At 65.1% G+C, this 26,025-nt stretch overlaps 1 protein-coding gene across 2 annotated transcripts; it reads left to right on the top strand.

The window, feature by feature from the left end:
• Positions 1 to 826: 826 nt before the first annotated feature.
• Positions 827 to 26,025, top strand: PHYHD1 (phytanoyl-CoA dioxygenase domain containing 1). 2 transcript variants are annotated; one of them, XM_084899865.1, is made up of 12 exons: positions 827 to 1,513; positions 1,921 to 2,005; positions 4,793 to 4,951; positions 6,710 to 6,785; positions 6,916 to 6,963; positions 8,719 to 8,774; positions 8,860 to 8,922; positions 9,432 to 9,453; positions 10,897 to 11,025; positions 22,682 to 22,798; positions 23,419 to 23,545; positions 23,652 to 26,025. In XM_084899865.1, the coding sequence occupies exons 1-12, from the start codon at positions 1,497 to 1,499 to the stop codon at positions 23,695 to 23,697; spliced, it is 945 nt and encodes a 314-aa protein (XP_084755991.1). In that variant the 5' UTR covers positions 827 to 1,496; the 3' UTR covers positions 23,698 to 26,025. The 2 variants fall into 2 exon arrangements, with proteins under 2 accessions (XP_084755991.1, XP_084755992.1); XM_084899866.1 differs by lacking the exon at positions 827 to 1,513 and having other exon boundaries at positions 1,660 to 2,005; positions 4,839 to 4,951.

The raw sequence follows: 26,025 nt of genomic DNA, 5'->3' as shown, positions 1-26,025 counted from the left end.
GTCTGCAGGACTGCCACGCAGGCCTCCCCTGAGCTTGTCAGGTCAGCATGTGGCTCTTTTCTCTCACAGTAGGCATTTACTAAGTGCCAGACCTGTGCCACACTCTGTTAGTGGTGAATTATTCGTCTTCCTTACAAGAGAGGGACTTCTGCTATCCCCAGATTATCGCGGGGAAGGTAGGGCCGGGCGTGGATGGAGCCCAGGCTGCCCCCGAGGCTCCCTGGGAGCTGTTAGGCCCTCAGGTGGCCCTCACTGCACTCCCAGCACATGTCCATCCGCTGGGTGGCTGCATCGAAGGGGCCATGCGAGCGAGTGAGCCGAGTATCTTCCACATGGTTCTGCCTCCCCCTCCCCTCCCAGCCTGACCCTGCGAACCTCTTGTCCCTCCAGCTCCCGGAGCTCGGAGCTCGGCGGGCTTCCCTCCCCTGCCCTCCCTGTGAGGCTGGGGCCAAGCATCTGCGCCCACTGCGGTGCCCAGGAAGCAGAATTGGACTCTGGGCCAGGGCTCCTGAGGCCCAGCGTGTCCCTGCACTCACTCCCGAGACACTGTGTCCCTTGGCCGTTCGGAAAACGTCATTTCAGGGAAGGCCAGTGGCCGGTTTTTCAGAAGCGGCAGCCAGAGGGCCTGTGTGCGGCTGGGCAGCGCTGGCCAGGAGGTGGGGTGTGCAGGCTGTTCCCCGCTGGCCGCCGCTGTGCCAGCCTAGCTTGAGACCCCCTTGGGCCTGGAGGTAGGGAACAGGAACTGTGGCTCTCCCTCATTCTGCAGACCCAGGCCCCTGCTCTCCAGCCTCTTCCTCTTTTTTTTTTTTTTTTTTTTTTTTTTAAAAAAAAAAGGTTTGTGTTGATTTTGGAGAGGGAGAGAGAAATAGGACCATCAATGATGAGAAAGAGAGAGTCATGGATCAGCTGTCTCCTGCACCCCCCTCCCACCCCCCAAGGGATCAAGCCTGCAATCCAGGCATGTCCTCTGAGGGGGACTCTAACCATGACCTCCTAGTTCATAAGTCTACGCTCAACCACTGAGGCATGTTTTGGGAGAAAAAGAAAGCTGGGCTACCTCTTCCTCCTCCTAAGGTTCTCCTTATCTTTTTCCTTCCTGTCAGCTGCAGACTGATCTCCACACTCCCTCCCACAAACCTCCCAGCACCGGGAGTGTCCAGCTGGGAGGGGCCAGACAATGCCCTGAAGAGACCTCTTCCACCTTTGGCCTGGGGATGTGAAGCCAGCCGGGGCCAGTCTGCGTGCATGTCCCCCACCCTTCCTCCCCAGAGGCTGCTGCTGGGTCTGGGGACTTGGGTCACAATTAGTGGTGGCACCTGGGCTGGCCCTCAGGTGTCCTCTTGTTTGCCCAACTTTTTTCGCCCAGATACCTCTTTTTAAAAAATATATATATTTTATTGATTTTATACAGAGAGGAATTGAGAGGGACAGAGAGTTAGAAACATCGATGAGAGAGAAACATCGACCAGCCGCCTCTTGCACACCCCCCACAGGGGATGTGCCCACAACCAAGGCACATGCCCTGGACAGGAATCAAACCCGGGACCTTTCAGTCCGCAGGCCGACGCTCTATCCACTGAGCCAAACCGGTCCCAGCTCGCCCAGATATCTCTTAAGTTCAACTTCTGGGCACCTGGAAGCAGCCAGCCCCAGGGAGGGCATGGGGGTGGGGGCAGGAGAAACCCTGAAGGAGGTCAGAAAGGGTTAATCCTGGATTAGCTGGGAAGACAGACCCAGGGTGTGGAAGGACCCCTCCAGGCACATGGGTCAGAGAGAGCCTGAAAAAACTGCCCCAGGCTGGTCTGGCGTGGGGCTGTGGCCCAGACCGAGTTTCCTCTGGGTAGGGAATGGTTAAGTCCTTCTGGGCCTCCCAGGTTCTATCCACTCTCCCACTCTCCCTCCCGACCTTTTCCCCTCCAGCCTTGGGCACAGCACCAGCGCTGAGAGCCGCCGACCACTCAGCCTCGTCCTCATGGCCTGCCTGAGCCCCGCGCAGCTCCAGAAGGTAGGGGCCTGCCGGGTGGGGGCAGGGAGGATTGAGTAAGAGTGGGAAGACCCTCTGGACTGGACGGAAAGTACCCCTGGTTCCGAGAACAACCCCTGGCACACATCCCATGCCAGTTTTCAACAGAGGAAACGGAAGGCAGAGGGCTCGATTCCCCCCAGGACCTCTGGCTTCTGAACACAAAGCCTGGCGTCCAGACCACAGCCCCGGGGTGGGAGGGGAGTGTGTGCATATGTGACCGAAACCCATAATAAGGCTCCGGGATCTGCCAGTCCCAGCCAGTCCCAGCCGCCCGGGACCTGGGCCTGCGATTCGGGGGCGGGGCCGGCCGGCCGGGGTGATTGTCTCTCTGAGCCATGCTTGGGTGCCAGGGTCCATGTACTTTAAACACAAAAGCCTAGCTCATGGGAATGGGAGAGACACAGGCTTTTCAATAACATGACCCTTGTTGTTCGTTCCTGATGACGAGAGAAAAGTGCGGGAAGACCCAGAGGGACTCACAAGAAAACGTAAAGCCACGCCCTCAGTCCTTACGCTGGCACAGCGTTTTGGTATGCAGCTGCGGAATCTTTATAAGGCCCTGGTGATAGCTGGGAATGATTGCCTTGAGCCATCTGCCCAAGTTCTCACAGTGGCCAGGGTACTCATTTGCATTTGGCTTTTTTTTTTCCCCCATCAGGAATATATTTCCATGTCAGTAAATATTTTTCTACCACATGATGTTTTTCAGATGTTGTGTCCCAGACAGACCGGGTGAACAAACCCCTTTGTGCTGAGCGTGTAGATTATTTCTGACTCATGGCCGTCACCGAACAAGCCTTATGAACACCCCCTCACCTCCATCTTTGCTCCCCTGTTTGATAATCCTCCGACTTCTGTTCATTTGTTTATTTTAAATTCGCACTCAAGAATATGTTTAGGCCGGGACCGGTTTGGCTCAATGGATAGAGCGTTGGCTTGGGGACTGAAGGGTCCCGGGTTCGATTCCGGTCAAGGGCATGTACCTTGGTTGTGGGCACATCCCCAGTAGGGGGTGTGCAAGAGGCAGCTGATCGATGACTCTCTTTCATCGATGTCTCTAACTCTCTATCTCTCTCCCTTCCTCTCTGTATAAAATCAATAAAAATATATTTTTTAAGAATATGTTTAGGGAGAGGGAAGGAGAGAGAGAGAGAAACATGAGTTGGTTGCCTTCCCAAACTCACCCTGACCAAGGATCGAACCTAGGTATGTGCCCTGTTTGGGAATCGAACCCATAACCTCTTGGTGTACTTGGCTCCAACTCACTGAACCACCCAGCCAGAGCCCTCCAATGTCTTATCTCAAGACCGCTAGCCCTGTGTCAGGATCTCGGGTATGCACACTTAGCTGCGGGTGACCCAGTTCCCAGGGGGGTGGTTTTCGGCTTGATTCTGAGATGAGGATTGAGTTTCCATCACGCAGAGCTGCCCAGAGACTGTGGGGGATGGGGGGGCCCACACAAATGTCCCAACACCCTGTTGTGCATGGGAGGCGGAGCTGAGCATCCGTGGAGGAGGGAATGGGGTCAGTCATTGGACATCGGACACTTCGCAGGGGTTCAGGAGGTGACTCAATGCCCCTATTCAGGCGACAACTTCAAACCTGCAAGGAAACATGCAGGTTCTTTCCTACCCCCATAGCCTCAGAATGAGGGGACGGGGCAAATCAGAGCAAGCCAAGGGCTTTAATGCCCAGCTGCACTCATGCCAAAGCCCAGCCCCCGGTGTGGCCTGACCCCTGCCACCCTCCCATCTCCCTTCCAGGCCTCCCCCACTCTGCACCATCCGGTCCCCATCCTGCTCCCTCCCCTGGAGTGCTCCTCCTGGCCCCTCCCCCTCCCATTATCCTGTTGGTCCCTTTAAATGTCACTTCCTCAGGGCTGCTGCCCTGAGACCTCCCTCCTCCCCATCTGGTTCCCATTAGACTCTGCCTTTAGTTCTAGAACGCCCTCTTCCTCCTGGCTCTCAGCAGTTTGTGACATCTGCTCCCCTGGTGTGGCCTGTTCCCTTCAGCCAGCCTCCTCCGCTGGACTGGAAGCTCCGGGAAGGCAGGCGTCCTGGCTGGTTTCTTGTCACTGAGTCTCCGGCTGCTAAAACCGTGTTTGGTGCACAGGCTGTGCTCCCTCAGTTATAACATGAATGAGGTTATATTCCCCTGTGGTCCAGGCTCTCTGGACCAGGACGGGGATGGGGAACACCTTACCTTTCCCTTCCCCCTTCCATCGTTCCAGAGAGAGGGAGAGGGAGAGAGAAACACTGATGAGAGAGGAACATTGACCAGCTGCCTCCTGCAGGCCCCCACTGGGGATCGATCCCGCAACCTTTTGGTTCATGGGACAACACTCAACAGCTGCTGAAACCGATTTGGCTCAGTGGATAGAGTGTCGGCCTGGGGACTAAAGGGTCCCAGATTCGATTCTGGTCAAGGGCATGTAACTTGGTTGTAGGCACATCCCCAGTAGGGGGTGTGGTGTGCGGGAGGCAGCTGATTGATGTTTCTAACTCTCTAGCCCTCTCCCTTCCTCTCTGTAAAAAAATCAAATAAAATATATATATTTTTAAAAACACTCAACAGCTGAGCTACACTGGCTGGGCTTTTCCAGCCAATATGGACTGCTCCTCACTGGGGGCCGAGCACTGTGGCCAGAGTGGGGACAGAGCAATGGACAGGACACTTGGTCCTGCCTTCACATAGTTTGGGGTCCAGTCAGTTCTCCAGGAAAGAATGACTGAGGGCGGGGAAGTCTGAGCCCCCTCCTGCCTGTAGTTCCAGGAGGATGGGTTCCTGGTGCTGGAAGGATTCTTGTCTGCAGACGAGTGTGCAGCCATGCGGCAGAGGATCGCGGAGATAGTGGCCGAGATGGACGTCCCGCTCCACTGCCGCACAGAGTTTTCCACACAGGAGGAGGAGCAGCTGCGGGCGCAGGTGGGTGCTGGGGCAGTGAGGTGCCGTCTGGTCTTTGATGGGGGCTCAGGCCCCAGCCAGAGCGGCAGCCTGGAGGCCTCGGCTCATTCTGAAAACGGATCAGGTTCCAGCCTTCCATGTGCCAGGCTGCAGGCTAAGTGTCCTGTATGCATAGTTTCTCCGATCCTCAGTATGAATGTCTAAGGCCAGCATTCTTGTCCCCATTTGACAGGTGGGGAAAGTGAAGGTTGGCCCAAACCATGGGATTTTAACCCAGGTCTGTCTGGTACCAAACCATGCCGTTCACTGCTCTGCCCTTTTCCTCGGTAGCTCTCCTGTCTCAAAGGGCCTCCTGGTGGCCAGGGACCCAACATGAGCCAGGTGATTCTGATGTGCCCACCTGGGTAGGGCTTAGCCCCCCTGTGAGGCTGGAAACTCTGCCCGTTTCCCTCCAGGGACCTAATACCACTCAGTCCAGTTCTCTACCCAGCCCCCAAGCCAACACTGTCTGTGGTCCAGGCCCCCCAATGGGCCTCACTCACACTCATGCTGAGGAGCTGCTGCCACCTGGTGGGCACAAAGGGAATCACAATGGCCGAAGCCATGCAATCAAACAGGACAGGGACTTCAGGAGGAAAAGGGTTACAGAATGATAATTTCCTCTAAAGGGTTAGTTTCATTTGTCAGCCTTCTACATCTAGCATCGTCACCTGCAATGTCATTAATATCAATTACGCTTCCCCGACGTGTTTCTCTCCCCCTATCCTGGTGCAGAGGGGCTAAGAATAATGAAAAAAACACACACACACACAACAACAACAAACCTTTCACTTTTCAGTGAGGAAGGCTTTGAAGAGGCCATGTAGACACGTGTAAAGCGGTGGCAGGACCCACGTGTGGGGGTTGGTGCCACCCACTCCACTCGTTGGCCGTGCAGAAAGGCAGGGAGGTGGCGGCCAAGGGTGGCTGAAGCCACAGGAAAACAGGGGACATCTTTCTGGAACATCATTTCCAGGTGATGCTGAGAAATCGGACATGATATTAAAGTTAACAGGGAGAGGTGACTAAGACATAAAGAACAGGCATCGCTCATATTCATCAAGCACAGCCATGCCCTTGTGGAGTGTTCTCTAGTTAGCAGCAGTAACGTTAGCAAAAGCAGATGCATGTGACAACGGCTCTCCAAGGACGGTCCTAGTGCTCTGTATGTACCTGCTCCTGATCCTTACAACCCCCCGGGAGACAGGGGCCCTAACAGCAGCTGCATCTCACGAGGAAATGAAGTGCAGAGAGGCTCAGCAGCGTGGTTACAGTCACACAGCCAGTCAGCAGCAGCGCTGGGACCCCAACCCCAGTACTCTGGCTGCAGGGCCCGTGCTGTCCCTGCTATAAGATTCGCCTCTACCTCAAGCCTCCAACAACCCCTGGAGGTCAGTTCTGTTACTATCCCCTTTGCAGGAGGAAGCGGAGGCTCTGCGAGGCATCCCAAGCGCCCCAGCCTGTAGGGCCCCAGGCCGGTTTGATTCCAGCGCCTGTTAGGAATCACACCGTGTCCAGGTTGCGTCATGTGACTTATTAAGAGGTTTCCAAGAAATGTCGTGCTCGTAGCTCCCAGCTGTGCTCCCATTCCCTTCTGCCTCGGTGGGCAGGTTTGGGGAGCACCACGGGGCCGCTAGCCCTGTGGGTGGGAAGCCTGCGAGCCCTCTGCCCTCCTCGCCAGGCCCACCTCTGACCCCGCGAGGCGATGCCCGCTCAGTCTCTGATGTCCCTTCTCCACAGGGCAGCACAGACTATTTCTTGAGCAGCGGCGACAAGATTCGATTCTTCTTTGAGAAAGGCGTTTTTGACAAGAAAGGTTTGGAGCTGGGGCCCAGGGGTGGGGGTACACTGGACTCGGGTATCTGCCCCCAGGGCGGGGGGGGGGAATGCTACCCAGGGAGGCTGGACTCCAGCTCTTCAGCCCGTCCCTGTTCCTTGTGCCACAGGAAACTTCCTGGTCCCCCCGGAGAAAGCCATCAACAAGATTGGCCATGGTGAGCAGGCACCTTGGGGGGGACCTGATAAACTGCGGCCTGGCCTGGGGGGGTTAAGGGTTACCCAAAGCAAGCAGGTTAGCGGCCCAGCAAGTGGCATTTCTTTTTCTTTCTTTTTTTTTTCTTCCCAATGTATTTTATTGCCCTGACCGGTTTGGCTCAGTGGATAGAGCATCGGCCTGTGAACTCAAGGGTCCCAGGTTCGGTTCCGGTCAAGGGCATGTACCTTGGTTGCAGGCACATCCCCAGTGGGGGGATGTGCAAGAGGCAGCTGATTGAAGATTATGATTCTCTCTCATCGATGTTTCTAGCTCTCTATCCCTCTCCCTTTCTCTCTGTAAGAGAGAGCTAGAAACATTGATGAGAGAGAAACATCAATCAGCTGCTCCCGCACACTCCCCATTGGGTATGTGCCCGAAACCAAGGCACATGCCCTTGACCGGAATTGAACCTGAGAACCTTCAGTCCGTAGGCCGATGCTCTATCCACTGAGCCAAACCGGTTAGGGCACAAGTGGCATTTCTGACAGCAGTGCCCCCTGCTCCTCTGCACCTCATGATGCTAATCACATGGCACTGGGACGAGGGGTCCACAGAACCCCCCACCAAGGTGGGCACAGGCAGAGCCGTCCGCTCCCCTGGCCTGGGGCTGATCCAGGCCCTGGGCATGGGGCTCTGGGTCCCACTGCTTCTGGAGTCTCCTTAAGGAGCACCTAGCCTGCTGACACGGTCCCTATTCTGAGACCCCAAACCAAGCTAGGAAGCGGGTGTTATGGTTTTGGTTTGGTTTTCAGTATGATACATTAGCATTTATTTGGTAGACTGCTTATTACGGTACTGTTTTATGTTAATCACTGAGAAAATGCTTTTGTTGATTTTTAGAGAGAGAGGAAGGGGGAGAGGGAGCGAAACATTGATGTGTGAGAGAAACATCAGTCCGATGCCTCCCATATGTGCCCTGACCTGGAATCGAACCCGCAACCTTTTGGTGTTTGAAACGCTCCAACCAACTTAGTCACCTGACTAGGGCTATATTGCTTATTTTTAAACTTAAAGTTGTATCATCGTAGTTTTGTAAAAAATTGTCATAAAGTACATATATAAATTTTACCGTTGTAACAATTTTGAAGTGTACAACTGAGTGGCATTTAAGTACATTCAACCCTCACTTTTTAAAAACTGAGGTATGATTGACATATAACATTTCTCTCTCTCTCTCTCTCTCTCTCTCTCTCTCTCTCTCTCACACACACACACACACACACACACACCGATTTTTGATTGTTTTGTAACACAGCCAATAAGAGAGGAGTGGCTGATGCAGGCCCTGGGCTGTGGTTGCATGATTGGCCCTGTGAGTCCGAGGCAGCATGGGAGGGGGCTGGCCTGCTCGTCCCATTGTGCAGAGGGGCACACTGAGGCTTACAGAGAGAGGCCACACGGAGTGCGTGGCAATACGGAGACTTGTCACCACGTGCTGGGCCCCTGGGAGCCCTCTGTCCTCTGAGGAGTGGGGAGTCAGGGCTGGAGTGATTCTCAGATGTCTGGAAGGTCAAGAATACGGTCATGGGTGAAGTGGGACCTGTGATGGGGTGAGGTTGTCTGTGGGGCCCACTCCCTGGTTATAAACAAGCAGAAAGCTTAATGCACACACAATCGGTGAGAACGAGACTCGAGTCTGGATGGCCAGGGCTAGGCGTGGGGGGGCGGGCGTCAGGGCTGGGGACTGGCCCATCAGCCCACCTCTGTCCTGCAGCTCTGCACGCCCATGACCCTGTCTTCAAGCGTGTCACACACTCCCCCAAGATGCAGGTGAGCAGAGGCAGGGGTGAGGGTGGCTGGCTAGACCGGAAGTGAGTGTGGCTAGGCTGGCAGTGTGACCTCTGCCCCCTTCCAGGCCTTGGCCAGAAGTCTGGGCCTCCAGATGCCTGTGGTGGTGCAGAGCATGTACATCTTTAAGGTGAGCTCCCTGGCTTCCCCAGGCCTCAGTTTACCCTCCAGTAAAACGGGCAGAGTGCTCATACCAGGCCCCTCCTTTTTGGAGGAAGTAAAAAATGGCTTCCCAGGTTATTGCTAAGTCGGGGGAAGAGCATGCAGAATCGGTCTTCTCTGGCTAAGGCACCTGCACTTGGTTGGTGCTCAGTTAAAATGTGGTGGCAGGAGGGAGGGGGATCCCTTGGACTACCTCCTCCCTTTGGCGATTGAAATGCTCTGCTCCCAGCTTTCAAGACCCTGCTCAGTACCACCTCCTCCAAGAAGCCTTCCAGCTCCCTTGGGAAGAGGCACTGGCCTGGTCCCGGCCTCTGTGGCTGCCCCTCACCTCTGCCTCATGTTCTGTTAGGCACGGGCACCGTCAGCCTGGGGGTGCCCTGCAGGCAAACACCGGGCCAGGGAGGAGCTGCCTGCAAACCCAGAGCGGCCCCTCCCCTGCCTCCTCTGCTCTCACCCGGCTCCTCCTCTCTCTTGCAGCAGCCTCACTTTGGCGGCGAAGGTGAGCCCAGGGCGGGCTGTGTGCCCAGCAGAGGCCGTGGCGGGAGATCTGGGATGGTGGCTGCTGGGTCTTCGAGGGAGGGACGGCGCTGGCCGCGATGCCCGTGGGCCGGGGAAGAGAGGCCGCCGTCCGGTCCCTCCTGGGACAGTGGATGGGGGCAGCCTGGAGCCGGCACAGTGGTCCCCGAACCGGGCGCACTCCTCGCTGGTTAAAACACAGGTTCCCGGGCCCCTCTCCCTGCGATCACCAGCCAGTAGGGCTGCCGGGGCCGGGAATCCTGTGTTCTCACCAAATTCCCCGGAATACCCACTCAGCATAGAAACCGATTAATTCCAACGCCCTGGATGCACAGATACCTTTACGCCCCCTCGTGGGCGGCCAGCCTCTTCTGCTCAGACACCTCCCGTGACGGGAGCTCGCCCCTCACAGGCAGCCACTCTCCTCACAGGAGCCCGAGCTGCCTCCTGTGACCTCCGCCGTTCGGTCAGGACTGTCCCTGACGATCTGGCACCCCCACGTCCTTCAGCCATTCCTCTCCAAAGGTTCTGGGGCGCCCCATTAGGACACCTTTCTCTTGCCGCTGTCTGAATTGTCCGTGTGCCCCTTCCAGTTTGTGCTCAGAAAACACAGTTCCCCAGGAAGGGAGGGAGAGGCTAGTACTGCTTCACTTGGTTGTTACCAAGACAACGGCCTTTGGTCAGTGGTCCCCAACCTGACTGGGCCGCAGCACCGGGGAGGGGTACTTATGGCTGCTATTAGTAGTTCCCCCCACCACCCCCCTTCCCCCCACACACTTTGTGCTCAAGTGCCCAGACTTACACCACTGGGTAGAGTTAAATAGCAGCTACTTTTTTATTTTTTGTCAATCCTCACCAGAGGATATTTTTCCATTGATTTTTAGGTTGGAAGAGAGACAAGGAGAGACAGAGAGAAACATTGATGTGAGAGAGACACATGACTGGTTGCCTTCCACAGAACCCTGACCAGGGATCAACCTTCAACCGAAGTATTTGCCCTTGACTGGAATCGAACCCGGGGTCCTTCAAGCTGCGGGCCAAGGCTCTAGCTAGCTACTGAGCAAAACCAGCTGGGGCTATAGCAGCTGCTTTTTATTTGTTTCTCCATCACCATTTATCCCCTCTCTGTCCTCTTCCTCCTCCAGTTAGCAGCTGCCTTTTAGCAGGTAACACAGGTGGTATCGGCACCTTTCTCACATCGTGAAATCCTCCCGCAATCCCAGGGGGCAGTTAGTGTTGTTGGGGCCACTTTACAGTTTAGGAAATTGGAGCTTGGAGAGGTGAAACCTCTTGTTCTAAGTCTCCAGGCCAGGAGGTGGCAAAACTCTAACGGATGCTGGGAAGCTGGGCTGGAGGGCTGGGAGAGGATTGGGGACGGGAAAAGCCCCAGGTGAGCGGGCCGGCTCATGCCCGCGGGCCGCTGCAGTCTCCTCTCACCAGGACGCCTCCTTCCTGTACACGGAGCCCCTGGGCCGCGTGCTGGGCCTGTGGATGGCGCTGGAGGACGCCACGCTGGAGAACGGCTGCCTGTGGTTCATCCCCGGCTCGCACACCGGTGAGGACACCTGTCTTCCCGCCAACTCACACCCCACCGGCCCGTCTCCCCGCCAACTCACACCCCACCGGCCCCCGTCTCCCCGCCAACTCACACCCGACCCGCCCCCGTCTCCCCGCCTACTCACACCCCACCGGCCCCCGTCTCCCCGCCAACTCACACCCCACCGGCCCCCGTCTCCCCGCCAACTCACACCCCACCCGCCCCCGTCTCCCCGCCTACTCACACCCCACCGGCCCCCGTCTCCCCGCCAACTCACACCCGAACCGCCCCCGTCTCCCTGCCAACTCACACCCCACCCGCCCCCGTCTCCCCGCCAACTCACACCCGACCCGCCCCCGTCTCCCCGCCAACTCACACCCGACCCGCCCCGTCTCCCCGCCAACTCACACCCCACCGGCCCCCGTCTCCCCGCCAACTCACACCCCACCGGCCCCCGTCTCCCCGCCAACTCACACCCCACCTGCCCCGTCTCCCCGCCAACTCACACCCCACCGGCCCGTCTCCCCGCCAACTCACACCCCACCGGCCCCCGTCTCCCCGCCAACTCACACCCCACCGGCCCCCGTCTCCCCGCCAACTCACACCCGACCCGCCCCCGTCTCCCCGCCTACTCACACCCCACCGGCCCCCGTCTCCCCGCCAACTCACACCCGAACCGCCCCCGTCTCCCCGCCAACTCACACCCCACCCGCCCCCGTCTCCCCGCCAACTCACACCCGACCCGCCCCCGTCTCCCCGCCAACTCACACCCCACCCGCCCCCGTCTCCCCGCCAACTCACACCCCACCGGCCCCCGTCTCCCCGCCAACTCACACCCCACCGGCCCCCGTCTCCCCGCCAACTCACACCCCACCGGCCCCCGTCTCCCCGCCAACTCACACCCCACCGGCCCCCGTCTCCCCGCCAACTCACACCCCACCCGCCTGTCTCCCCGCCAACTCACACCCCACCGGCCCCCGTCTCCCCGCCAACTCACACCCCACCGGCCCCCGTCTCCCCGCCAACTCACACCCCACCCGCCCCGTCTCCCCGCCAACTCACACCCCACCCGCCCGTCTCCCCGCCCTCACACCCCACCGGCCCCGTCTCCCCGCCCTCACATACCCCACCGGCCCCCGTCTCCCCGCCCTCACACCCCACCCGCCCCCGTCTCCCCGCCAACTCACACCCCACCGGCCCCCGTCTCCCCGCCCTCACACCCCACCCGCCCCCGTCTCCCCGCCAACTCACACCCCACCGGCCCCCGTCTCCCCGCCCTCACACCCCACCCGCCCCGTCTCCCCGCCCTCACACCCCACCCGCCCCGTCTCCCCGCCAACTCACACCCCACCTGCCCCGTCTCCCCCCCAACTCACACCCCACCGGCCCCCGTCTCCCCGCCAACTCACACCCCACCGGCCCCCGTCTCCCCGCCAACTCACACCCCACCGGCCCCCGTCTCCCCGCCAACTCACACCCCACCCGCCCCCGTCTCCCCGCCAACTCACACCCCACCGGCCCCCGTCTCCCCGCCAACTCACACCCCACCCGCCCCCGTCTCCCCGCCAACTCACACCCCACCGGCCCCCGTCTCCCCGCCAACTCACACCCCACCGGCCCGTCTCCCCGCCAACTCACACCCCACCGGCCCCCGTCTCCCCGCCAACTCACACCCCACCCGCCCCCGTCTCCCCGCCAACTCACACCCCACCGGCCCCCGTCTCCCCGCCAACTCACACCCCACCCGCCCCCGTCTCCCCGCCAACTCACACCCCACCCGCCCCCGTCTCCCCGCCAACTCACACCCCACCGGCCCCCGTCTCCCCGCCAACTCACACCCCACCCGCCCCGTCTCCCCGCCAACTCACACCCCACCCGCCCCCGTCTCCCCGCCAACTCACACCCCACCCGCCCCCGTCTCCCCGCCAACTCACACCCCACCGGCCCCCGTCTCCCCGCCCTCACACCCCACCCGCCCCGTCTCCCCGCCTACTCACACCCCACCCGCCCCGTCTCCCCGCCAACTCACACCCCACCCGCCCGTCTCCCCGCCAACTCACACCCCACCGGCCCCCGTCTCCCCGCCAACTCACACCCCACCGGCCCCCGTCTCCCCACCAACTCACACCCCACCCGCCCCGTCTCCCCGCCAACTCACACCCCACCGGCCCCCGTCTCCCCACCAACTCACACCCCACCGGCCCCCGTCTCCCCGCCAACTCACACCCCACCGGCCCCCGTCTCCCCGCCAACTCACACCCCACCCGCCCCCGTCTCCCCGCCAACTCACACCCCACCGGCCCCCGTCTCCCCGCCAACTCACACCCCACCGGCCCCCGTCTCCCCGCCAACTCACACCCCACCGGCCCCCGTCTCCCCGCCAACTCACACCCCACCCGCCCCGTCTCCCCGCCAACTCACACCCCACCCGCCCCCGTCTCCCCGCCAACTCACACCCCACCCGCCCCCGTCTCCCCGCCAACTCACACCCCACCGGCCCCGTCTCCCCGCCAACTCACACCCCACCGGCCCCCGTCTCCCCGCCAACTCACACCCCACCGGCCCCCGTCTCCCCGCCAACTCACACCCCACCGGCCCCCGTCTCCCCGCCAACTCACACCCCACCGGCCCCCGTCTCCCCGCCAACTCACACCCCACCCGCCCGTCTCCCCGCCAACTCACACCCCACCGGCCCCCGTCTCCCCGCCAACTCACACCCCACCGGCCCCCGTCTCCCCGCCAACTCACACCCCACCCGCCCCGTCTCCCCGCCAACTCACACCCCACCCGCCCGTCTCCCCGCCCTCACACCCCACCGGCCCCGTCTCCCCGCCCTCACATACCCCACCGGCCCCCGTCTCCCCGCCCTCACACCCCACCCGCCCCCGTCTCCCCGCCAACTCACACCCCACCGGCCCCCGTCTCCCCGCCCTCACACCCCACCCGCCCCCGTCTCCCCGCCAACTCACACCCCACCGGCCCCCGTCTCCCCGCCCTCACACCCCACCCGCCCCGTCTCCCCGCCCTCACACCCCACCCGCCCCGTCTCCCCGCCAACTCACACCCCACCCGCCCCCGTCTCCCCGCCAACTCACACCCCACCGGCCCGTCTCCCCGCCAACTCACACCCCACCGGCCCCCGTCTCCCCGCCAACTCACACCCCACCGGCCCCCGTCTCCCCGCCAACTCACACCCCACCGGCCCCCGTCTCCCCGCCAACTCACACCCCACCCGCCCCCGTCTCCCCGCCAACTCACACCCCACCGGCCCCCGTCTCCCCGCCAACTCACACCCCACCCGCCCCCGTCTCCCCGCCAACTCACACCCCACCGGCCCCCGTCTCCCCGCCAACTCACACCCCACCGGCCCGTCTCCCCGCCAACTCACACCCCACCGGCCCCCGTCTCCCCGCCAACTCACACCCCACCCGCCCCCGTCTCCCCGCCAACTCACACCCCACCGGCCCCCGTCTCCCCGCCAACTCACACCCCACCCGCCCCCGTCTCCCCGCCAACTCACACCCCACCCGCCCCCGTCTCCCCGCCAACTCACACCCCACCCGCCCCGTCTCCCCGCCAACTCACACCCCACCCGCCCCCGTCTCCCCGCCAACTCACACCCCACCCGCCCCCGTCTCCCCGCCAACTCACACCCCACCGGCCCCCGTCTCCCCGCCCTCACACCCCACCCGCCCCGTCTCCCCGCCTACTCACACCCCACCCGCCCCGTCTCCCCGCCAACTCACACCCCACCCGCCCGTCTCCCCGCCAACTCACACCCCACCGGCCCCCGTCTCCCCGCCAACTCACACCCCACCGGCCCCCGTCTCCCCGCCAACTCACACCCCACCCGCCCCGTCTCCCCGCCAACTCACACCCCACCGGCCCCCGTCTCCCCGCCAACTCACACCCCACCGGCCCCCGTCTCCCCGCCAACTCACACCCCACCGGCCCCCGTCTCCCCGCCAACTCACACCCCACCCGCCCCCGTCTCCCCGCCAACTCACACCCCACCGGCCCCCGTCTCCCCGCCAACTCACACCCCACCGGCCCCCGTCTCCCCGCCAACTCACACCCCACCGGCCCCCGTCTCCCCGCCAACTCACACCCCACCCGCCCCGTCTCCCCGCCAACTCACACCCCACCCGCCCCCGTCTCCCCGCCAACTCACACCCCACCCGCCCCCGTCTCCCCGCCAACTCACACCCCACCGGCCCCGTCTCCCCACCAACTCACACCCCACCCGCCCCGTCTCCCCACCAACTCACACCCCACCGGCCCCCGTCTCCCCGCCCTCACACCCCACCGGCCCCCGTCTCCCCGCCCTCACACCCCACCCGCCCCCGTCTCCCCGCCCTCACACCCCACCCGCCCCCGTCTCCCCGCCAACTCACACCCCACCGGCCCCGTCTCCCCGCCCTCACACCCCACCCGCCCCGTCTCCCCACCAACTCACACCCCACCGGCCCCCGTCTCCCCACCAACTCACACCCCACCGGCCCCCGTCTCCCCGCCAACTCACACCCCACCGGCCCCCGTCTTTCCGCCAACTCACACCCCACCGGCCCCCGTCTCCCCGCCAACTCACACCCCACCGGCCCCCGTCTCCCCGCCCTCACACCCCACCCGCCCCGTCTCCCCGCCCTCACACCCCACCCGCCCGTCTCCCCGCCAACTCACACCCCACCGGCCCCCGTCTCCCCGACAACTCACACCCCACCGGCCCCCGTCTCCCCGCCAACTCACACCCCACCCGCCCCCGTCTCCCCGCCAACTCACACCCCACCGGCCCCCGTCTCCCCGCCCTCACACCCCACCCGCCCCGTCTCCCCGCCAACTCACACCCCACCGGCCCCCGTCTCCCCGCCCTCACACCCCACCCGCCCCGTCTCCCCGCCAACTCACACCCCACCGGCCCCCGTCTCCCCACCAACTCACACCCCACCCGCCCCCGTCTCCCCGCCAACTCACACCCCACCCGCCCGTCTCCCCGCCAACTCACACCCCACCGGCCCCCGTCTCCCCGCCCTCACACCCCACCCGCCCCGTCTCCCCGCCAACTCACACCCCACCGGCCCCCGTCTCCCCACCAACTCACACCCCACCGGCCCCCGTCTCCCCGCCAACTCACACCCCACCGGCCCCCGTCTCCCCGCCAACTCACACCCCACCGGCCCCCGTCTCCCCGCCCTCACACCCCACCCGCCCCGTCTCCCCACCAACTCACACCCCACCGGCCCCCGTCTCCCCACCAACTCACACCCCACCGGCCCCCGTCTCCCCGCCAACTCACACCCCACCGGCCCCCGTCTCCCCGCCCTCACACCCCACCCGCCCCGTCTCCCCGCCCTCACACCCCACCCGCCCGTCTCCCCGCCAACTCACACCCCACCGGCCCCCGTCTCCCCGACAACTCACACCCCACCGGCCCCCGTCTCCCCGCCAACTCACACCCCACCCGCCCCCGTCTCCCCGCCAACTCACACCCCACCGGCCCCCGTCTCCCCGCCCTCACACCCCACCCGCCCCGTCTCCCCGCCAACTCACACCCCACCGGCCCCCGTCTCCCCGCCCTCACACCCCACCCGCCCCGTCTCCCCGCCAACTCACACCCCACCGGCCCCCGTCTCCCCGCCAACTCACACCCCACCCGCCCCCGTCTCCCCGCCAACTCACACCCCACCCGCCCGTCTCCCCGCCAACTCACACCCCACCGGCCCCCGTCTCCCCGCCCTCACACCCCACCCGCCCCGTCTCCCCGCCAACTCACACCCCACCGGCCCCCGTCTCCCCACCAACTCACACCCCACCGGCCCCCGTCTCCCCGCCAACTCACACCCCACCGGCCCCCGTCTCCCCGCCCTCACACCCCACCCGCCCCGTCTCCCCGCCAACTCACACCCCACCGGCCCCCGTCTCCCCGCCAACTCACACCCCACCCGCCCCCGTCTCCCCGCCAACTCACACCCCACCGGCCCCCGTCTCCCCACCAACTCACACCCCACCCGCCCGTCTCCCCGCCAACTCACACCCCACCGGCCCCCGTCTCCCCGCCAACTCACACCCCACCGGCCCCCGTCTCCCCACCAACTCACACCCCACCCGCCCCGTCTCCCCACCAACTCACACCCCACCGGCCCCCGTCTCCCCACCAACTCACACCCCACCGGCCCCCGTCTCCCCGCCAACTCACACCCCACCGGCCCCCGTCTCCCCGCCAACTCACACCCCACCCGCCCCCGTCTCCCCGCCAACTCACACCCCACCGGCCCCCGTCTCCCCGCCAACTCACACCCCACCGGCCCCCGTCTCCCCACCAACTCACACCCCACCCGCCCCGTCTCCCCACCAACTCACACCCCACCGGCCCCCGTCTCCCCACCAACTCACACCCCACCGGCCCCCGTCTCCCCGCCAACTCACACCCCACCGGCCCCCGTCTCCCCGCCAACTCACACCCCACCGGCCCCCGTCTCCCCGCCAACTCACACCCCACCGGCCCCCGTCTCCCCGCCAACTCACACCCCACCGGCCCCCGTCTCCCCGCCAACTCACACCCCACCCGCCCGTCTCCCCGCCAACTCACACCCCACCGGCCCCCGTCTCCCCGCCAACTCACACCCCACCGGCCCCCGTCTCCCCGCCAACTCACACCCCACCCGCCCCGTCTCCCCGCCAACTCACACCCCACCCGCCCGTCTCCCCGCCCTCACACCCCACCGGCCCCGTCTCCCCGCCCTCACATACCCCACCGGCCCCCGTCTCCCCGCCCTCACACCCCACCCGCCCCCGTCTCCCCGCCAACTCACACCCCACCGGCCCCCGTCTCCCCGCCCTCACACCCCACCCGCCCCCGTCTCCCCGCCAACTCACACCCCACCGGCCCCCGTCTCCCCGCCCTCACACCCCACCCGCCCCGTCTCCCCGCCCTCACACCCCACCCGCCCCGTCTCCCCGCCAACTCACACCCCACCCGCCCCCGTCTCCCCGCCAACTCACACCCCACCGGCCCGTCTCCCCGCCAACTCACACCCCACCGGCCCCCGTCTCCCCGCCAACTCACACCCCACCGGCCCCCGTCTCCCCGCCAACTCACACCCCACCGGCCCCCGTCTCCCCGCCAACTCACACCCCACCCGCCCCCGTCTCCCCGCCAACTCACACCCCACCGGCCCCCGTCTCCCCGCCAACTCACACCCCACCCGCCCCCGTCTCCCCGCCAACTCACACCCCACCGGCCCCCGTCTCCCCGCCAACTCACACCCCACCGGCCCGTCTCCCCGCCAACTCACACCCCACCGGCCCCCGTCTCCCCGCCAACTCACACCCCACCCGCCCCCGTCTCCCCGCCAACTCACACCCCACCGGCCCCCGTCTCCCCGCCAACTCACACCCCACCCGCCCCCGTCTCCCCGCCAACTCACACCCCACCCGCCCCCGTCTCCCCGCCAACTCACACCCCACCCGCCCCGTCTCCCCGCCAACTCACACCCCACCCGCCCCCGTCTCCCCGCCAACTCACACCCCACCCGCCCCCGTCTCCCCGCCAACTCACACCCCACCGGCCCCCGTCTCCCCGCCCTCACACCCCACCCGCCCCGTCTCCCCGCCTACTCACACCCCACCCGCCCCGTCTCCCCGCCAACTCACACCCCACCCGCCCGTCTCCCCGCCAACTCACACCCCACCGGCCCCCGTCTCCCCGCCAACTCACACCCCACCGGCCCCCGTCTCCCCGCCAACTCACACCCCACCCGCCCCGTCTCCCCACCAACTCACACCCCACCGGCCCCCGTCTCCCCACCAACTCACACCCCACCGGCCCCCGTCTCCCCGCCAACTCACACCCCACCGGCCCCCGTCTCCCCGCCAACTCACACCCCACCCGCCCCCGTCTCCCCGCCAACTCACACCCCACCGGCCCCCGTCTCCCCGCCAACTCACACCCCACCGGCCCCCGTCTCCCCGCCAACTCACACCCCACCGGCCCCCGTCTCCCCGCCAACTCACACCCCACCCGCCCCGTCTCCCCGCCAACTCACACCCCACCCGCCCCCGTCTCCCCGCCAACTCACACCCCACCCGCCCCCGTCTCCCCGCCAACTCACACCCCACCGGCCCCGTCTCCCCACCAACTCACACCCCACCCGCCCCGTCTCCCCACCAACTCACACCCCACCGGCCCCCGTCTCCCCGCCCTCACACCCCACCGGCCCCCGTCTCCCCGCCCTCACACCCCACCCGCCCCCGTCTCCCCGCCCTCACACCCCACCCGCCCCCGTCTCCCCGCCAACTCACACCCCACCGGCCCCGTCTCCCCGCCCTCACACCCCACCCGCCCCGTCTCCCCACCAACTCACACCCCACCGGCCCCCGTCTCCCCACCAACTCACACCCCACCGGCCCCCGTCTCCCCGCCAACTCACACCCCACCGGCCCCCGTCTTTCCGCCAACTCACACCCCACCGGCCCCCGTCTCCCCGCCAACTCACACCCCACCGGCCCCCGTCTCCCCGCCCTCACACCCCACCCGCCCCGTCTCCCCGCCCTCACACCCCACCCGCCCGTCTCCCCGCCAACTCACACCCCACCGGCCCCCGTCTCCCCGACAACTCACACCCCACCGGCCCCCGTCTCCCCGCCAACTCACACCCCACCCGCCCCCGTCTCCCCGCCAACTCACACCCCACCGGCCCCCGTCTCCCCGCCCTCACACCCCACCCGCCCCGTCTCCCCGCCAACTCACACCCCACCGGCCCCCGTCTCCCCGCCCTCACACCCCACCCGCCCCGTCTCCCCGCCAACTCACACCCCACCGGCCCCCGTCTCCCCACCAACTCACACCCCACCCGCCCCCGTCTCCCCGCCAACTCACACCCCACCCGCCCGTCTCCCCGCCAACTCACACCCCACCGGCCCCCGTCTCCCCGCCCTCACACCCCACCCGCCCCGTCTCCCCGCCAACTCACACCCCACCGGCCCCCGTCTCCCCACCAACTCACACCCCACCGGCCCCCGTCTCCCCGCCAACTCACACCCCACCGGCCCCCGTCTCCCCGCCAACTCACACCCCACCGGCCCCCGTCTCCCCGCCCTCACACCCCACCCGCCCCGTCTCCCCACCAACTCACACCCCACCGGCCCCCGTCTCCCCACCAACTCACACCCCACCGGCCCCCGTCTCCCCGCCAACTCACACCCCACCGGCCCCCGTCTCCCCGCCCTCACACCCCACCCGCCCCGTCTCCCCGCCCTCACACCCCACCCGCCCGTCTCCCCGCCAACTCACACCCCACCGGCCCCCGTCTCCCCGACAACTCACACCCCACCGGCCCCCGTCTCCCCGCCAACTCACACCCCACCCGCCCCCGTCTCCCCGCCAACTCACACCCCACCGGCCCCCGTCTCCCCGCCCTCACACCCCACCCGCCCCGTCTCCCCGCCAACTCACACCCCACCGGCCCCCGTCTCCCCGCCCTCACACCCCACCCGCCCCGTCTCCCCGCCAACTCACACCCCACCGGCCCCCGTCTCCCCGCCAACTCACACCCCACCCGCCCCCGTCTCCCCGCCAACTCACACCCCACCCGCCCGTCTCCCCGCCAACTCACACCCCACCGGCCCCCGTCTCCCCGCCCTCACACCCCACCCGCCCCGTCTCCCCGCCAACTCACACCCCACCGGCCCCCGTCTCCCCACCAACTCACACCCCACCGGCCCCCGTCTCCCCGCCAACTCACACCCCACCGGCCCCCGTCTCCCCGCCCTCACACCCCACCCGCCCCGTCTCCCCGCCAACTCACACCCCACCGGCCCCCGTCTCCCCGCCAACTCACACCCCACCCGCCCCCGTCTCCCCGCCAACTCACACCCCACCGGCCCCCGTCTCCCCACCAACTCACACCCCACCCGCCCGTCTCCCCGCCAACTCACACCCCACCGGCCCCCGTCTCCCCGCCAACTCACACCCCACCGGCCCCCGTCTCCCCACCAACTCACACCCCACCCGCCCCGTCTCCCCACCAACTCACACCCCACCGGCCCCCGTCTCCCCACCAACTCACACCCCACCGGCCCCCGTCTCCCCGCCAACTCACACCCCACCGGCCCCCGTCTCCCCGCCAACTCACACCCCACCCGCCCCCGTCTCCCCGCCAACTCACACCCCACCCGCCCTCGTCTCCCCGCCAACTCACACCCCACCCGCCCCGTCTCCCCGCCAACTCACACCCCACCCGCCCCCGTCTCCCCGCCCTCACACCCCACCGGCCCCCGTCTCCCCGCCCTCACACCCCACCCGCCCCCGTCTCCCCGCCAACTCACACCCCACCGGCCCCGTCTCCCCGCCCTCACACCCCACCCGCCCCGTCTCCCCACCAACTCACACCCCACCGGCCCCCGTCTCCCCACCAACTCACACCCCACCGGCCCCCGTCTCCCCGCCAACTCACACCCCACCGGCCCCCGTCTTTCCGCCAACTCACACCCCACCGGCCCCCGTCTCCCCGCCAACTCACACCCCACCGGCCCCCGTCTCCCCGCCCTCACACCCCACCCGCCCCGTCTCCCCGCCCTCACACCCCACCGGCCCCGTCTCCCCGCCAACTCACACCCCACCCGCCCCCGTCTCCCCGCCAACTCACACCCCACCGGCCCCCGTCTCCCCGCCAACTCACACCCCACCGGCCCCCGTCTCCCCGCCCTCACACCCCACCCGCCCCGTCTCCCCGCCAACTCACACCCCACCGGCCCCCGTCTCCCCACCAACTCACACCCCACCGGCCCCCGTCTCCCCGCCAACTCACACCCCACCGGCCCCCGTCTCCCCGCCCTCACACCCCACCCGCCCCGTCTCCCCGCCAACTCACACCCCACCGGCCCCCGTCTCCCCACCAACTCACACCCCACCGGCCCCCGTCTCCCCGCCAACTCACACCCCACCGGCCCCCGTCTCCCCGCCCTCACACCCCACCCGCCCCGTCTCCCCGCCAACTCACACCCCACCGGCCCCCGTCTCCCCGCCAACTCACACCCCACCCGCCCCCGTCTCCCCGCCAACTCACACCCCACCGGCCCCCGTCTCCCCGCCAACTCACACCCCACCGGCCCCCGTCTCCCCGCCAACTCACACCCCACCGGCCCCCGTCTCCCCGCCAACTCACACCCCACCCGCCCCCGTCTCCCCGCCAACTCACACCCCACCCGCCCCCGTCTCCCCGCCAACTCACACCCCACCCGCCCCGTCTCCCCGCCAACTCACACCCCACCGGCCCCCGTCTCCCCGCCAACTCACACCCCACCGGCCCCCGTCTCCCCGCCAACTCACACCCCACCCGCCCCCATCTCCCCGCCCTCACACCCCACTGGCCCCCGTCTCCCCGCCAACTCACACCCCACCCGCCCCCATCTCCCCGCCCTCACACCCCACCGGCCCCCGTCTCCCCGCCCTCACACCCCACCGGCCCCCGTCTCCCCACCAACTCACACCCCACCCGCCCCCGTCTCCCCGCCCTCACACCCCACCCGCCCCCGTCTCCCCGCCAACTCACACCCCACCCGCCCCCGTCTCCCCGCCCTCACATACCCCACCCGCCCGTCTCCCCGCCAACTCACACCCCACCTGCCCCGAGAGGGCCCTGGGAAAAAAAACCAAAGGCTCCACCTTGGTCTGCAGGTGGAGTGGCGAGAAGGATGGTCCGGGCCCCTGCTGGCTCGGTGCCTGGCACCAGCTTCCTGGGGTCGGAGCCAGCCCGGGATAACAGCCTCTTTGTGCCTACGCCAGTGCGGAGAGGTAGGCGGGGCGCAGAGGGCAGGAAGGCAGGGCCTGTGGCCTTGCCCGTGGGTCTCTGCTGGCCCTGAGCCCCCACGCACCGGAGTGCTGTGGGGTCACAGAATGCGAGGTCACTGGACACCGGGAAACACCAAGCCCCCCAGTCAGACTAGACTCCGGATCCCGCTATTTCTGGGCACTTTGGGCAAATGACTGAATCTCCCCGAGCCCTTTTCTCCAGATGGGAAGTGGGGAAGCTGGTGAGATGTGCCTAAGGTGTCACACAGAACCCGTGTGGCGCACAGCAAGTGCTCCCGATGCCCAGCTCCTAGTGCCCCTCTCCCTTTTGGAAAAGGGAAAACTGAGGTCCAACTCAGCCCTCACTGGCCAGAGCCCAGCTGACCAGCCCAGCTCCGCCTGGTTCTGCAAACACCACGGAAGGATGCCCTTGCGAAAGCTGGCCAGGGGCACAGGCCCTCAGAAGGGCCCGGATCCCGGGGACCCACGTCCCACAGCACAGCCTGATCCGGGGCAGGCTGCAGGCCCTCGTGATGGGAATGGATGGGGAGGTGAACAGGCCACAAAACTGCTGGAGCCTTGCAGGGCCCGTGTCCCTTCCTGACCTGCTGCATCCCCGCCAGGGGCCCTTGTCCTGATCCACGGAGAAGTGGTGCACAAGAGCGAGCTGAACCTCTCTGACCACTCGCGCCAGGCCTACACTCTCCACCTCATGGAGGCCTCTGGCACCACCTGGAGCCCCGAGAACTGGTAGGTGGTAGGTGTGCCCCCGTCCCCTAAAGAGGCCCTGGAGGCTGGGGGTGGGGCGGGGGGAGCGGTAATACTGACATCTCAGGTCATCTCCTGTCTCCTGCAGGCTCCAGCCGACAGCTGAGCTGCCCTTCCCCGCACTGTACACCTAAAGGCTCCGCAGGCCTGGGCACGGCCCCTCCTGGGAAGCTGTGGCCGCAGACACCTCTCTGCTCCTGCAGCGGGAAGTCACCTCTCTGCTCCTGAGCTTTCCTTCTGCCAGTGTCTGTGCCCCTTGGCCCTGCAGACAGGCGGGCAAGGACAGGGGGGGCCCAGGCAGCGGGAACCCTCCCCGCTGCCCCAACACAAGCTCCCTCTGGAGGCGGCTCTCGGCTACAAAAGGGTTCTGGCCACTCCTCTGCCAGCTTCTTCCTCTTCTCGCCCCTCAGACAGAACGCTATTACAGCGCAAGGCACCGAATAAAAATGACTTCCGAATGCAGCTTCCCGATCCTTCTTTCCCGAGCAGACACGTTGCCAGAATGAAGGCCCTAACGAAAACCATCCCACGTATCCCAGCCTGCCTGGTGAGGACTGTCATTTTCCTAACAAGTCACCTTTAGTGGGCACTCACTCCCTGAGCTGAGCTTCACCTGCGTCCCACTGAGTCCTCACCCCGATGGACCACCACGTTCGCAGGATAAGGGAGCTGTGCAGGTCACACAGCTGTGGAGATGTTCAGGAGCTCAGCCTGTGTGCCTCACCTTGCGGAGGGAGAAGACTATCTATCAGGGCTGGGAACCTAGTCCCGATTCTGGTCCTGGCTCATTCTGGTCCTGGCTCTGTGCCCAAGTACCTTCCTAACCTCAGGCCACGCCCTTCCTCTCTCTGGCCCTGACAGGGGGCCTCCAAGGGTCCCTCCTGCTTGGGACTGGCTGGCAGACCTTTTGTAGGAACATCTACCAAATCCAGACCCTGTTTAGCTGGGGTCTCCCCCGGAGATTGCAAACCAGGGGCTATTAGCTGATTGCAGAGCACAGACATGTTTTGTCAGGGCCTTGGCATTTTTGTTATTTAAAAAACATTTTTATTTCAGAGAGGAAGGGAGAGGGAGAGATAGAAACATCAGTGATGACAGGGACTCATTGATCGGCTGCCTCCTGCATGCCCCCTACTGGGGATTGAGCCTGAAACCCGGGCATGTGCCCTTGACTGGATTCAAACCTGGGACCCTTCAGTCCCCTGGCTGATGCTCTATCCACTGAGCCAAACCAGGTAGGGCACCTTGATATTTTCATAAAAATTTCTTAAAATTGAGCGATTTCACAAAACAAGATTTCTAAGCTTCCTTGAAAGAACAGGTCAACAGCACTGGGCCAGCGGGCTGCCATGCTGACAACGTCCCCTGTCCTCGGTCACTGCATTCCTGCTGGCCTCGGCGCCGTGGGAGTGTGTGCCCGTTTCCAGCCCCGACTGTGCGCATGGACACGCCCGGCACCAAGGACAGACGCCTTTCCCGAGGCCACAGGAGGAGAGACAAAACCGCTGCTCTTCCTCGACGTCCTGCCGCCTCCCGTGGCCAGCAGAAGGGAGTCAGAGAAGGGGAGGGTTTGTCGAGTCTTTGAGCTCCAAAAGAATGTCTCAATTCTTTTCGGAGGGAAAGGACGTGGCGGTAAGCCCGCGAGCTCCCCGGACCTCCCCTCCTGGCGTCTGGCCTTAGTGGGCCCAAGTTCTCAGCCCTCCCCGTGGCCCCCCTGCAGGCTGGGTGAAGTGGGGAGCTGCTCCTCTCCCCCCAGCCCTCCCTCACATGCAGCAAGCTCTTCCCAGCCGCCCCCACGGAGAAACCGCGTGCCTTTGGCTCTTTTCCCCGGGGTTCGTCTCCAAATGAAGCCAAGGTCACTCTGGCCGCCGAGTATAACCCACAGGAGGACAGCCACTGGCTGGCGGGGAGGACTGGCCTTGGGTAACAGTGCACTTTCCCTTACTGACTGCTATGGAGTGTGGGCCCCGGGCTGGATCAGTACACACCGCACCTCATCGGGTCCTCACAGCCCTCTGAGGTGCAGGCTCACTCCCCTTGCAGAGAACTGAGGCCCAGAATGGGGAAGCCAGTCACACAGTTAAGAAGTGGTACAGTTTGGCTCAGTGGATAGATCGTCGGCCTGTAGACTGAAGGGTCCCAGGTTCGATTCCCGATCAGGGCACATGCCTGGGTTTTGGGCTCAAAACCCAGTAGGGAGTGTGCTGGAGGCAGCTGATCAATGGTTCTCTCTCATCAATGTTTCTCTCTCTCTCTCCCTTCCTCTCTGAAATCAATAAAAATATATATATATATTTAAAAAGAAGTGGCATAGCCAAGGATTGACACAGAGCCTGAAGTGTTAACCATTATGCAATATGGCCTCCAGTGTCCACTCTGGCCCCCTCTGAGGATTGCAAGATGAGAGGCAGGGCCCCATAGCGTATGCAAGTCGAGTTGTTGCACCATCTTTTAAGCCCTTT

The sequence above is a fragment of the Pipistrellus hanaki genome, assembly GCF_964339955.1.
Source record: "Pipistrellus hanaki genome assembly, chromosome: 11".
Lineage (NCBI taxonomy): Eukaryota > Metazoa > Chordata > Mammalia > Chiroptera > Vespertilionidae > Pipistrellus > Pipistrellus hanaki.
Note: the sequence above shows the minus strand (reverse complement) of the source record. Positions and strands in the feature narration are given on the sequence as shown.

Excerpts from the sequence above, each read along its gene's own strand:
- PHYHD1 (XM_084899865.1), top strand. Across the intron at positions 4,952-6,709 it reads AGGAGCAGCTGCGGGCGCAG|GGCAGCACAGACTATTTCTT; the intron begins GTGGGTGCTGGG and ends CCTTCTCCACAG. Across the intron at positions 23,546-23,651 it reads ACCTGGAGCCCCGAGAACTG|GCTCCAGCCGACAGCTGAGC; the intron begins GTAGGTGGTAGG and ends TGTCTCCTGCAG.